The following is a 14,196-nucleotide window of genomic DNA, read 5'->3' on the forward strand; positions in this document are numbered from 1 at the left end:
TTAAAATGATAAAACTGTTCAAAATACTCATTTAAATTGACTAAAATTGCTGATTGGTTATTTGAAAGGGTAAATTATAAATACACCCTCTGAGATTTGCTTAAAATACGAATTACCTCATGTGGTTTGGAAAATTACAAATAACTCATTATCAGAATTTTTCATTTAACAGAATTAATTGAAAAGGTAAAATTTCTAACTGTTTACCTATACAATAATAAAATTATTTGAATTATTAATTCAAATAAAATTTTAACATTATTAAAAACTGTTAACTAACTTGATGATTTATTAATAAAATGACCTATTTGTTATGAAATTAGAAACCTTAGGGGGTATAATGTAATTTCTAGAACTACAGAGGGTAAATTGTAATTTAAGTAAACCTCAGGGGTGTGTTTGTAATTTATCCTATTTTAAACCATTTCATTTTATTAAAATCACAAAATGGTTATTTTTTTTAAAAAAAAAAAAAAAAAACTTGCTTTCAATAAAATGGCAAAAGGGAATTTAAACCACTTGATTTGAATAAAATAAAATAAATAAAAAAATATTTTAAATCACTAGATTTGAATAAAATAAAATAAATAAAAAAATATTTAAAAAAAACATATTTTAAACCACTTGATCTGAATAAAATGTCAAGCCAAACCTGATTGCCTCTACTATAAAATTTTGGTAATACTGAAAAACCAAAGGAAAAATGAAAGCAAAGTCCTATTTCTGTTATTAAATTTTCATTACTCAATGAAAATTTATCATGAGAAAAGTAAAACTTATTTTAGGAGCGGAACCAAAGATTTGAACTCAAGGGACCAACCTTCGGGTCTTCTTTTTTACCTATTATTTTGAAAAATACATTTTCACAGCCAAATGTTTCATCCTCAATCATCTTAAGTCTGATTTCAAAGTCACAATTGATGATTAAATATTTATTGCATTGGCTATATTTTATTTTTTATTTTTTTATTTTTTTGGGTAATATATTTTTACTTGGGTCTAAATTTTTATAGAATTCATGTGTGCATTTACTTGTTACATTGGGCTACATTAAAGTTTAATTGCAAATCATTTTAGAATCAAGTTGATGACCATTAATGACTAAATATTGTCAACAAAAAGTTTGAATTTTAATACACATTTGACATATTACCATATATTTACATATTTTTCATATAAGTCAATACATTTTATACATTTTTCACATAATTCTATACATTTTATAAAACTTATTTTATACATATATAAAGTGAAACATGTATTACTACTTATTATTACTATAAATTTAGGGTCTCTCCACATTTTGGTATAGAACCTGGTGTGCAGAGACTTTCGCCAAAAATTATAATAAAAATAAAAATAAAAAATCAGAGAATTACTTTGAAAATGAGGTCATGGATTGTCTCCCTCAAAAAAAATTTATATTTTATGTACCAATTACTCATAGTTATTGAAGCATGCCTTGAGATTTCAGTAATTTAAAATTTTCATATAATTCAACAATTGTAAGCAAATTATAATAAAGGAGTATCAAGTTTTTTGAGATTGAAAATGCTCAACCTAAGAATAAAATGTATTAACCAGAGTTATTGTCTAAGAATAAAATGTATTAACCAGAATTATTATTTTGAACGTGATCTATACCGCATCAGGTTTAAATCTACATATACAAACACTTTACCTTTTGAGGTATTTTTTTCAGAATGAATAATTTTACCAGAAAGCTATAAAGAGTAGTCAGATAGAAAATATCAAGTGGTGCTTCGAAAGTATCTGAATAATTATCAAGTGGTGCTTCGAAAGTATCTCAATAATTACCCAATAATCAAACATGTATAGGTGTCTCATCAGTGGGTGTGGGAGCAGAGCCTACCCTTGTACCTCTTTCACTCCTACTGTTATCAGCAAACTTCAAGCTTGCCTGGTGAAAACTTTTCTCTTTCTCTGCTAAATTCCATTCAGACATGTAATAGTCTTCTTCTGTGGCTCCTTTAGAGGATGGACCACAAAACATGCCACCCCATTGTGGAAAGTATATCAAAACCATTGGCAGTGTGCAACATATCATCATAATGCCCATGAGAGTTATGCCTGTCTCTGTTTTGTACCTGGATCCTCTAAAGAAAATCACTTGTGTTAGAACTGCGCCGACGTTTCCACCGCCTCCTGTCATGCCAGAGATTATGCCCAGTGACCTGAAGAATGAGAGATACGTAGAGGAATAATATGAGTACATAAAATTATGAGGAGAACTACAAGCTTGCAAAAGCTTATATTTTTTGTCCATATACATACATCATAATTCATACATCAATTTAATAAAATGTTTTTTGAAAAACAAAAAGACTAAAGTTTCATAATATTTGGGTGTGGTTGGGTTTAACATGATGACAATTACTTAAATTCTTAAATTAAACTAAGCGCATAGAGTAATAAAATAATCACTACATAGACATCATTAATATAAGAAAACATGTGTTTGTAGCTCAAGGTAGATAAAAGAATATATATTTATTTGTATTCTTGATGTTATTTTTCGTTGTTGATGTTTGTAGAAATTGATATTCTAATTCTTTTTTTTTTAATTTTTTGTAAGTGTATATGTTCACCCATTAAGTTAAAATTATAAGTCCGTCTTTAATTATCGATGCACATTTTTATGCTTATTTTTATATATTTTTTTGTCTTTTTGACAATTCAAGATATTTTTCCCACCCTGTTCAATTTAATTGGGCCAAATTGTTGTATATATATTGAGATGATGTCTAGGTATTTGATAATCTGATTCAGCACTTAAAACTAAATATATTAAGTGATAGTCAATTAAGTCCGTTTAATAATCACAATTGATATCACTTAAAAATTTAAATACCTCTTAAAATGTAATCTAAAACTTAAAAAAAAATTAAATTATATGAAACTTACTTATTTTGATTGAATTTATAAATTCTATACTCAGTATTATAAACTCATTACCACTACCAACACCACCATCGCTACCGCTACTACCACCACCACCACCACCACTACCATGTCATTGCCACCACTACTACTATCGATGATGCCGCCATCATGCCACTGCTACCACCACCACCATCACCATCATTACTATCGCTATTGCTGCTACCACCACCACTACCTTCATCGCCATTATCATTGTTGCCATGTACTACAATCATTTTACTATCATTAACATTGCAACCGCTACCATTATCACTATCATCACCATTATCAATGCTACTGCTACCACCACCACTACCATGCTACTGCCACCATCATCATCACGCCATCACCACCATTATAATATAAAAATTGAAATATACAATTTAAAAATAGTAAATTTTAAATTTGATCTCATACATATCAAATAATTTTTTTTTTTTAATTCAACACTTAAATTTTTATCAAATAATTTATTAATTTTTAATTTTTAATTTTCAGTTTTATTAAATATCACTTAACCAAATAAACGGAAGTTGAATGGTAGGAGGAGGGTAGATAGTTGTCAATAGTGAATCTGCATCGTAGATTTAATAATTACCGGGTTGGTGATTAGTATGTGTTTGCTCGACCAAAAGATTAGCAGGTGGCTAACATTTTGGAATTAAATAATCACAAAAATATAAAATAGATTATATAAACTAATAAGATAAAATATTATTTTTTATCTATAATCATTAATTTTTTGTCACAAAAGTAAAAAAAAACTCCAAAATAAAAATCAAACAAGGCTAAAAAAGTTAAGCTAAAAAAGTACTAACACAAAAAAGTTGATTAAAAAAACTAATGCCAAACGAACCCTAATTGTGTTCATTCTTACTAAGCATTTTTAAGCACTATTGAAAAATAATCTAAATTCATATATAAAGTGAGGTATAAGCAATAGTAGATTTTTCTTGAGAGAAATGGCAACGAAATGCACTAAAACAGTTGTACGATGAAAAACCCTATGAACACAAAAGTAAATTGTATAATTGATAACTTGACAATTATGTGATCAATTTATGTATTTGTAGAAGTATGCGAAACTAACCTCCGGGAGACAAACGGAACAACCCCAAATGTAAGGCCACAAGCAGCTTGAACAAACACAGAAAACATAACCATCACAGCAATGGACGCACCCAAAGACCCAACTCTCCCCAGAACAATGCATAACAACCCTCCCACAGTCTGAACCACCCACAAAGTCCACAACCTCCCTCTCATCCCGAACTTCTTCGCCACTATGTCCGATAAAATCCCCCCTGCAGGCCTCGAAAATATATTCGCCAATCCAAAGCTCGCCGCAATGATCCCAGCAGTGTGTAGATTCACATTGAACCTGTTGCATGATTTTAAATAACAGTATTAGAGAATTGGTCAATATATTAATGAGTAATTGCTGATAATAATATGTAATAGTCAATATTTAAATTTCTGACCTATCGTAAAAGTATTGCGCTATAATGTTGTCGATTGTCAGTTCGACACCGAAACAATACCCGTATGTCAGAGCTAGGATCCACCCTCTGTAGTTTGTGACTGCATGGCGGACAACTTGTGGAAGGTTTTCTTTGTGTTTGTCTCCGGATTTCTTTAGTTGTGAGAAATTTCCTGGTAGAAACATATTATGCAATAATATGATTTAATCAATACGAATGAGTAAGAGTAAGAGTAAGAGATAATTTGTAACAATTCAAAGTATATGAGAAATTAAAACTAGTGAAACAGAAGAGTATACTAAAATAACAGAAGATAGGCAAGAGTTATTTGTGAACTGAGAAGTATTAGTTATTTTTTTAAAATTGTTATTCCTACCAATATAAGATTGTATTTAGATCATAAATTTAAGTAGTAATTCACAAAGAAAACAAAAAAAAGATAGAATATAAATGAAATATAATTACATTTTGTATTACTTCATTTTTTTTGGGGGGTCAAATTCCTATCCAAATTCTAGATATTAAAAGTTTAACTAAAATACAACCCAACTGAAGTAAAACCTTCCTTATTTGTGTTCACTCTCACGTGCAGGAGATAAGCATGTCAGCTAGTAATAAGTACAAATTAAGTCGGATAGCATATAACTTGCAATTTGACAATTGCTTTTTAAAAGTTTCTTGTTGTCATTTTTCATCTTTAATTAAAAAAAAATTAAAAGTTTTGTACTTTTAGGTTTTATTAAACTAAATCAACCTATAATGTAAAAAAAAAAAAAAAAAAAAAAAAAAAAAGAAAGAAAGAAAGAAAGAAGAAGAAGAAGAAGTCTATTAAAGACACGCAAAAAATAAAAATAAAAAAATAATTTTTAGATCATTTTAGACTAAACAAGCCTAAATTTTTTTAAATCATGACACAAATCTTTAAAAACGAGAAAAAAAAAAAAAAAATTTAACTAAACAGTATTGTGGTAGAAAAAAAGAGCAAGATAAAAGTTACTCTAATGATAATTATTTTATAAAATTAAAAGTATTTAAAAAAATAAATTGAACAGTTATTAATTTTAAAATAATTTCATTTTGATTAAAATGTCCAATATTAATTTGCAATACCGTTATATTTACGGAATTTATTTAGTTCGAATTCATCCGAACTCACGCACGGAAATCTCTTTCTGAAAAGCGACTTATTCGGACTTAACAAATTGGGTGGACAAATTAATTTATTACCATCAGGCAAGTCCTGGCTAAGGAAAAAAACCGCAATGGCGGAGACGGTTTGCATGAGAGCAGGAATGAAGAAGGCGATCCTCCACGCCGTGAACTTCACAGCACCCGTATCCCTTATCAAAGAAAACACCAGAGGCATGATCAGCTGCGTCGCACCTCCACCTAGGTTCCCCCACCCGCCGGAGACTCCATTGGCGGTGCCGACCACCGGCGCCGAGAACATCGAGCTCATCCAAAACTGCGTCGACACGAAGGTCGCCAGCGAGAATCCTGTGAAGAATCTGAGGAGGAGGAAGGAGGTGGCAGAGTTGGCGACGGAGAAGCAGTAGACCGCCGGAGAAGTGAGGAGGATGAGGGAGGCGGAGGCGAGGCGGGGCCCGAAGAGGTCGCAGGCGGTGCCCATGGCGACTCGGGCGAAGACGGCGCCGGAGACCGAGGCGATTCCAGCGTTGCCGATGTCGGTGGCGGTGAGGTTGAGATTGTCACGGATGATGGGGAGGAGAGGAGGGGCGGCGAAGGTGGAGACGAAGCAGCAGAAGAAGGAGATCCAGGAGAGGTGGAAGGCTCGCATGTGCGGCTGCGCCGCCGTGAAGAGGCGGAAGACGGTGGCCTTGTGTTCGGAGTCTACCGGGAGAGCGAACTTTGGACGGTCTGGATTGGCTTCTTCTGTGTGATCTGGTTTCTCCATTTTTGTGGTTTTTGGAATTTGAGAGATTGTTGGAGAAACCAGACTACACACTGATATGCAATATCAATAAATGATAAAAAATACAACAATGATTCATCCCTCTTTTCCCTCACCCCTTTGACCCCCTCTCTCTCATTGGTTACATTTTCTTTTTCTTTTTTTTCCTGCTCCTCCAATCACCACCCGCCACGTGGCAGGGGGTGAGGGGGTGACTCCCAAAAGGGGGTCCCAAGCATTATTGTAAAATATATATATATATATATATATATGGATATGGTTTCTGTTCAGTCCGGGGTCAGACTGGACCGTGTTGTTGGACCCGTAGGAGCCCACCACGGGTCCTGTTTTGATAATCTGAACCGTTCAATGTGTAGAAATCGTCGAGTACTATATGCCTGTAAAAAATCACATTGATCGGATATCGATTGTTATGTGATCAAAACAGTTTTTTGTCAATCGTTAATTTTTTCATCGTCTAATTTTTTTAATACGAAACTGATTTGATCATATAGCTATCGATATCCGATCAACGTGATTTTTTACATGCATATAGTACTCGACGAGTTCTACACATTAAACGGTTCAGATTATCAAAACGAGACCCGTAGTGGGCCCCACGGACCCAACAGCACAGTCCAGTCCGATCACGGACTGGACAGAAGCCATACACTATATGTATTATTTAAGTGATAAGAGTTTTTTAGTATAGGTATAGCTTATCATGAAAATATGTACAGAAAAATAAAGAAAATGATATAATAAAAATAAATTAATAAACAACTCATTTATCATATTACTAATTAAATGCAAGAATTTTGATTTAAATCTTATATATTCCTCCATATAACTTTTTTTAAAAAAATAAAATTTATCACATGACAAGAAGAAAAACAAAACTAAATTGAGCACAAATAATGTGAAGAGAGTGAAATTTCACAAAGTGGAGGAGAGAGAGATTGGAATTCAAACATTTTGAATGTGAAAGAGATTTTTGTGTTTGGAGGAGTTTGTTTTATGAATTATTATTTTTGTTTGACTTTGGTACATAAAAAAAGTTAGAATGGGATCAGTAATGTTGACTCGGAATAAAAGATCCATGAGAATCGGGACAGATACTTCGTATTTAAAAAATTATGGAAAATTTTACACAAAATTAAAATATATAAATAAGATTCATTCTAACTATCTGTAACACATTAATTTACTTTTCATGATAACTAGAATTATTATTGATTTTTAGAGAAGAAAAGTTTCTTGTATTTCTGGACGTAGTTCATCTCTTATTCATTCACTTTCACATTTCAAATCATTTGATTTGTAAAATTCATTTAGAAAATTGTTAATATAAAAAATTAAATTAATAATTATATAATTAAATCATAAACACTTATTATTAAAAAAAATAATAATAATTGAATTATATATAAATAATTTATTCAATAAATATTATAAAATAAACTACTCAAATCATAAAAGAATGACCTCAGTGAAAGGCACAATGCACCTTGTGCATTAGGACACAACATTGCCTAGTGGCTATGAATGAACTTCAAGCCTTCCTGTGTAGAAGGGTATTGTTAATGAGCAACTTGTTCCCAATAATTGACTTTGGCAGTTTGGAGAGATTGCCTAAAATCCAAGGGGAAGTAACATCTTGACTTGGGCAAAATATTCGCTTACTTCTCTCTCTTAGATTAAAATGACACGTATATTCTCCTTGATCTTTATTTATCTAGTAATTTCTAATATATATTTTTTCATAAAGTAAGTTATTTAGTACAATTAATTTGAATTGTTTATAATTTTTTATAAAAAAAATTAGTGTAAGATTATTTGATATAATTTCAACTTACAACTTGTTAGGAAAAAATAACATAAAAAGCCATAACCCTTTAAATAGACTAATTGGTTTTACATTAGTATACTATTAAAGCAAAGTTTTTGTGCTTGGCATTCACATTTTTTGCTTAGAACGGGTCAAATGTCCCATATCCTGATTACTTAATGAAATTGAAAGCGATTAAAATAAAATATGATCAATTTCTATATGAAAGAGCTCAGCATTGGTTTATGATTAATAATTGGTAAACACTTTGACTAACCTTATTTTTTGTCATATTGAAATCATAAAATTTATAACCTATGTTTACGTTTTGTTTTTTGTTTTTAAGTAACTTAGTTCCCTAGCTAGAAAGAATCTGATTTCCAATGAGCTCTCCATACACATATATAAATTGCAAATAATTGTTCTACATGTATAAAATTTGATTGAATTTTTTTGTTTTTTTTTTTTTGAACGAGAAAAAAAGGGGCATTAAGGTATCATAGTATCCGTGGGCCCTGGGTCTGGAATAACCGGTTGCCGACCAGATTTAACCCAATCTATAGGAAGTGACCCACTATTGAGGCATCCAATACACCTCATCACGTTCTACAAAAGAGGCCAAGTTTCGATTAGAGTACAACACAGAGTCTTCGCAAAAAGAGCATGCCCCCCAGGATTCGAACCTAACTCACCCATGTGGAATCGCAATGTGTTGTCTACGAGACCACCACTCCAATGGTGATTACAAAATTAAGCATGTAAAAAAGTTACATCCGATTTTATGATCGAATTTTATGCAGTTACAATTTTTCAATTGTAAATTTATTTTAAAACAATGTAATTTAGTTATTTTAATGAGAGGATCAATTGGTAGGAATATTCAGTATCAACGAAAGAATCATTCTGAATCTTATTAAAGCATTTTCAATTCTTTACATTTTCTTTTATTAATTAAATTTAAATTTGATAAAAAAGTGTTCAAAAATTATCTTCAATCCCCTTTCATTAAATGTTTATCAAAGAAAGGAATTGTCATTTTTTTTTCATCAAATTTGAATTTGATGAAAATTTAAAAATGTGAAACGGTAAAAGTGTTTTTTTTTCCATCAAATTTGATGAAAACTGAAATTTGGAATGAGGTCATTTTTTTATTTTTTCAGATTTTGATGAAAATTTAATGAAAGGATTATAGTAGTTTATATCAAATCAAACTTTTTACTCAAATTTAAAATTAAATTAAATGAAAATTTTGATGAATGATAGCAGATGGTCTTAACAATTAATTTTGAGATTATTCCGATCAAAGCCTTGTGAATCTCTGCCACGTGGCTTACCATGACTTGTTCTAGTTAGTCAAACAAACTTACTTTAGACTTTTACAAGTAACTTGCTTGTTTGTTCACATATCGATGACTTGCTGTATTAATCAACTTGCAGTTCTCAGCACGTTGCTTAATTTAGACTATTACAAGTAACTTGCTTGTTTTATTACATATATTTATGTGGCTTGTTCAGCCGAAAGCTTTTCTTGCGTTTGAATTTTGAATTCATGTGGTAATTTATTAAGAAAATAAAATATATAAAAAAAAAATGCAAAACTGTAGCAAATTTAATTAATTTATATATATATATATATATATATTTTTTGCAACACAAATTCCTATAAAAATTCAAAATTGAAACACTTTAAAAAGTTGAAAACGAGTCCTAGGATTTAACCTTATTCGGCACCTCTTCCAATCTTTCAAGACAAAGTAAACTCTTAATGCAATCAATCGTCTAGATCTTGACAACCAGTGAAGCTACACATTAATTATTGAGAAGGTAATTTATGTAGATAAATTAGGCTGAGCTAAATCTATCATTCTTAGACATTGGGCGCACTTTGGACTGAGGTGAGAGCTTGGGTAGCCCAATCACGTTACAAAAGGTTGCTGGGCCGATCAATGGGCCTTGAGATGGTTGTGTGCACCATTGGTGGACAAACCAGAATAGAGTGTTGCAAAAGGCCGGACTAGGGTTATCTTGGCGAGGTGACTCGTGGTGGTTAGTGATTGCATAGCCCAGTCAGAATATTTGCACCAGATAGCTCGTTAGGCGTAGTGAGCCGAGTAAGGTGATAACCATCTCATTTGGTTGGCAGTAAGTAGGGTATTATTAGGATAGACATTATCCTTGAGAATGTGATTTCTAAGAGGACTCTGCTAAGGAGAGTTAGAGTCCTCCTAGTTTTCTGTACCAGGGTAGGCATTATCATTGGGAATGTGATTCATAGGAGGACTCTGCTAAGAAGAATTAGAATCCTACTAGGATTATGTCAGGCAGAATCTATAAAAGCTCATGACAGGACCTATGCATAAGTATTGCAATTCTTATTCTCAAAAACACAGAGCTTATTGTCTATTGTCTACTGGCTGACTTAGGCATCGCAGGGGTTTCTGGCACACATCCGCCTGCTAGCTCATGTTTGTGTTTTCAGGTAGCAAAGCAATGACGTTTAGAGGAATGTAAACTTGGTCAACAGGATTATATGAGAAGATTATTCTATGCTCGTACAATTGGCGCTGTCTGTGGGAAAGATCACAGGTACAAACCTTTTGATTGAGTTTTTCTTCAACTGATTTCAATGGCGCACAATGAAGACTTGCCTCAGTCTATTATTGATGGACAAACTTTGAAAGGAGACAGGATGAGAGGATCTTCCTTTTGTTAGAGAGAGAGGGTCAAGATTTAGGTTTTTGGAAAGTTTTAGAAAGAGAGAAGAATGAAAAAGTGATATAAAATGTCACTTTCGCGATCTGATATACGCACAGTCCGCTTGAGCGGAAGAGTTGACGCTCGAGCGTTAGATACAAAAAGTTGTTTTGCTCGAGCGTAGAACACACGCATCCAGCGCTTTTGCAGACAACAGACAAACCGCTCGAGCGCCCACCCGTTTGAGTATAGGAAACGCCGCTCGAGCCTGAAAAATACCCCTTCAGTACTTTTGCAGATGTGCGAAGTACTGAGAGTTTGTAAATCCCGCTCAAGCACAAGAAGTGTCGCTCAAACGGAGGAGAAAAAATTGTAAAGCCCGCTCGAGCGAGGGAGCAAAAATTTGGGCAACAAAGGTTTGGAAAAACAAGCAACCAACCTGTTCCAAATGCACAACTACAATTCAATAACCAAAATAGAGGGGAGACAAGAGAAACAAGATATGAATCACCATTCAAAACCATACAAATCCGAGTCCGGAATACAACAAGTGACGGGTCAAAACCGGAATCGCTATAACCTTCCCCCCTTAAAGAATTTCATCTCCAAAGTTACAAACCAAATTCAAAATTAACATTAGACCATTCACAACAATGTTATTCTCACAAATTCAATACCATGGCCCGTTCCCTGGTCATCCATTCTTACCGACTTGATACACAAGTCCCAATCTAAAATGAAATTTACAATTTCCCAAAACATTTACAATGTTTAATTGAAGTCCGAGTTTTCAAAATTTACACAGCATAGACAATGCTTCCAAAAATAATACAACATCATCAATATTCCATATTCTCAAAACATGTGCGATGTTTATATAAAATTCATGCTCCCAAAATACTCATAACATATACAATGTATTCACATTTCATTTACATAATGAAAATCTCAATATAAAATTTAAACATCCACGAGTAAGTCCGGATATTTCTCTGAGTCTTCTAATTCATGTTCCCAAGTTGCTTCCTCAACTCTATGATGTTTCCACAATACCTTAACCAAGGGAATTGTCTTGCCTTGCAAAACTTGATCCCGTCTATCTAAGACTCTCACTGGTCTCTCCTCGTACGAGGCATCATCATCCACCTCTAAGTCAGTCCAATCCAACATGTGCGATGGATCTGGCTCATACTTCCGAAGCATACTAATATGAAACGCGTCATGGACCCTGGAAAGTTGTAGCGGTAATGCCAAACGGTAAGCAACCTCCCCAATCTGCTCAAGGATCTTAAAAGGACCAATAAACCGAGGGGACAACTTTCCACTCTTCCTAAATCTCATCAAACCTCGCTTAGGTGATATTTTCAGGAACACATGGTCTCCTACCTCAAAAGATAAGGGTCTTCTCCTACGGTCGGCATAACTTTTCTAAGGACTCTGGGCCGTAACCAACCTCTTACGAATAAGTGCCATCTTCTCCGTCATTTCTCGAACCAAGCCCGGACCCAACAAAGGTGCATCACGCACCTCGGCCCAACACACCGAAGATTTATACGGTTGGCCATACAAGGCCTCAAATGGTGCCATGCCAATACTCGATTAGAAACTGTTATTATAAGCAAACTCTACTAAGGGCAAGTGCCTCTCCCACGACCCCTTAAAATCAAGGACAGAGCCTCGAACCACATCCTTAAGGATCTGGATGGTACGCTCAGACTGTCTGTCAGTCTAAGGGTGATACGCAGTACTAAAGGTCAATCTAGTGCGCAAGGCACTCTTCAAGCTTTGCCACAACCAAGCTGTGAAACGGGGATCTCTATCCAAAACAATCGTCACAGAGACTCCGTGCAACCTTATTATGTCCCTAATGTACAGGTCGATTAGATAGTCTACCGAATCGTTCATACGCATAGCTTTAAAGTGTGCCGACTTGGTCAACCGGTCAACTACCGTCCAAAGGGCATCACTACCTCGTTGAGTCCTCGGAAGGCCCACAACAAAATCCATCGTGACATGCTCCCACTTCCACTCGGCTATAGGCAATGGTTGCAACAAACCCGCTGGCCTGTGATGCTCGGCCTTCACTTGTTGACAAGTAAGGCATTTCGATACAAACACAGCTACATCCTTCTTCATACCTCTCCACCAAAACTGGCGACTAAGGTCATACATATCTATGCCTCTCGAATGTTCCGCAAGGCGAGAATAGTAAAATTCTTGAAGTACTTTCTTTCGACAAGACTCCGGCATGAACAAACGATCATGGTATCTCACACTCTGGTCAGGATACACATCCAATCCTTTCTCTGCCTTCCCATTGGAGATCTTCTCCTTGAGATATTCCACCTCAAGGTCACCCCTTTGCGCTTCTAATACTCGGTTCACAAGTGTAGGTTGAGTAACCACTGAAAACAAGGCTGCAGACTCAACAGACTCGCCCAGGTACAAGTCAAACTCATTAAGAGTACCTAACATCTCCTATTCTCGGACGGCGATACAAGCTACATTGCTAATTGATTTACTACTCAAGGCGTCAGCCATAACATTGGCCTTTCCCGGATGATAATGCAACTCAAAATTATAATCCTCTATGAATTTAATCCACCTCCTCTATCTCAAGTTCAAGTCTTTCTGTGTAAACAGATATTTCAGACTCTTATGGTCGGAAAACACCTCAAATTTCTCCCCATACAGATAGTGCCTTCAAATCTTCAAGGCAAATATTACTGCTGCTAACTCTAGGTCATGAGTAAGGTAATTCCTCTCATGTATTTTCAACTATCGTGAGCCATAGGCTACTAACTTCCCTTCTTACATCAATACACAACTAAACCTTCCCGTGAGGCATCACAATATACTGAATAGCCCAAACCCCTCTCTGAAATAATCAAAACTGGGGCAGTGGTCAGTTTAACTTTAAGTTCGTGGAACGACTTCTCACAAGTCTCATCCCACACAAATTTGACTCCCTTCCTCGTTAGCCTAGTTAAAGGTGAAGCTAGTCTAGAGAAATCCTTCACAAATCTCCGATAATACCCGGCCAACCCTAGAAAACTACGGATCTCAAAAGCATTCTTAGGCTGTGCCCAATCTTGTATTGCCTCTATCTTGGATGAATCTATAGTCACCCCTTCTTTGGATATTACATGGCCTTGAAATTTAACCTCTTTTAGCCGAAATTCACACTTCCCAAATATAGCATACAACTTATGGGCTCTAAGCAATTCAAGCACCACTTGCAAGTGTTCCTCGTGTTCCTCCTCAGAAGGCGAGTAAATCAAAATGTCGTCCACAAAACGATCTAGGAACTTACAGAAGATCCAATTCATTAAATCCAT

General features: G+C 34.4%; 1 protein-coding gene across 1 annotated transcript; it reads right to left on the bottom strand.

Moving 5' to 3' along the window:
• Positions 1–1,589: 1,589 nt before the first annotated feature.
• Positions 1,590–6,456, bottom strand: LOC114313629 (high affinity nitrate transporter 2.5-like). The gene is made up of 4 exons (XM_082871390.1): positions 5,652–6,456; positions 4,425–4,596; positions 4,034–4,324; positions 1,590–2,195 (listed from the first exon to the last, which is right to left on the bottom strand). The coding sequence occupies exons 1-4, from the start codon at positions 6,337–6,339 to the stop codon at positions 1,826–1,828; spliced, it is 1,521 nt and encodes a 506-aa protein (XP_082727516.1). The 5' UTR covers positions 6,340–6,456; the 3' UTR covers positions 1,590–1,825.
• Positions 6,457–14,196: the final 7,740 nt, after the last annotated feature.

This window comes from Camellia sinensis, chromosome 5 (assembly GCF_055761805.1).
Source record: "Camellia sinensis isolate YWXY chromosome 5, ASM5576180v1, whole genome shotgun sequence".
In the NCBI taxonomy this organism is placed as follows: Eukaryota; Viridiplantae; Streptophyta; class Magnoliopsida; order Ericales; family Theaceae; genus Camellia; species Camellia sinensis.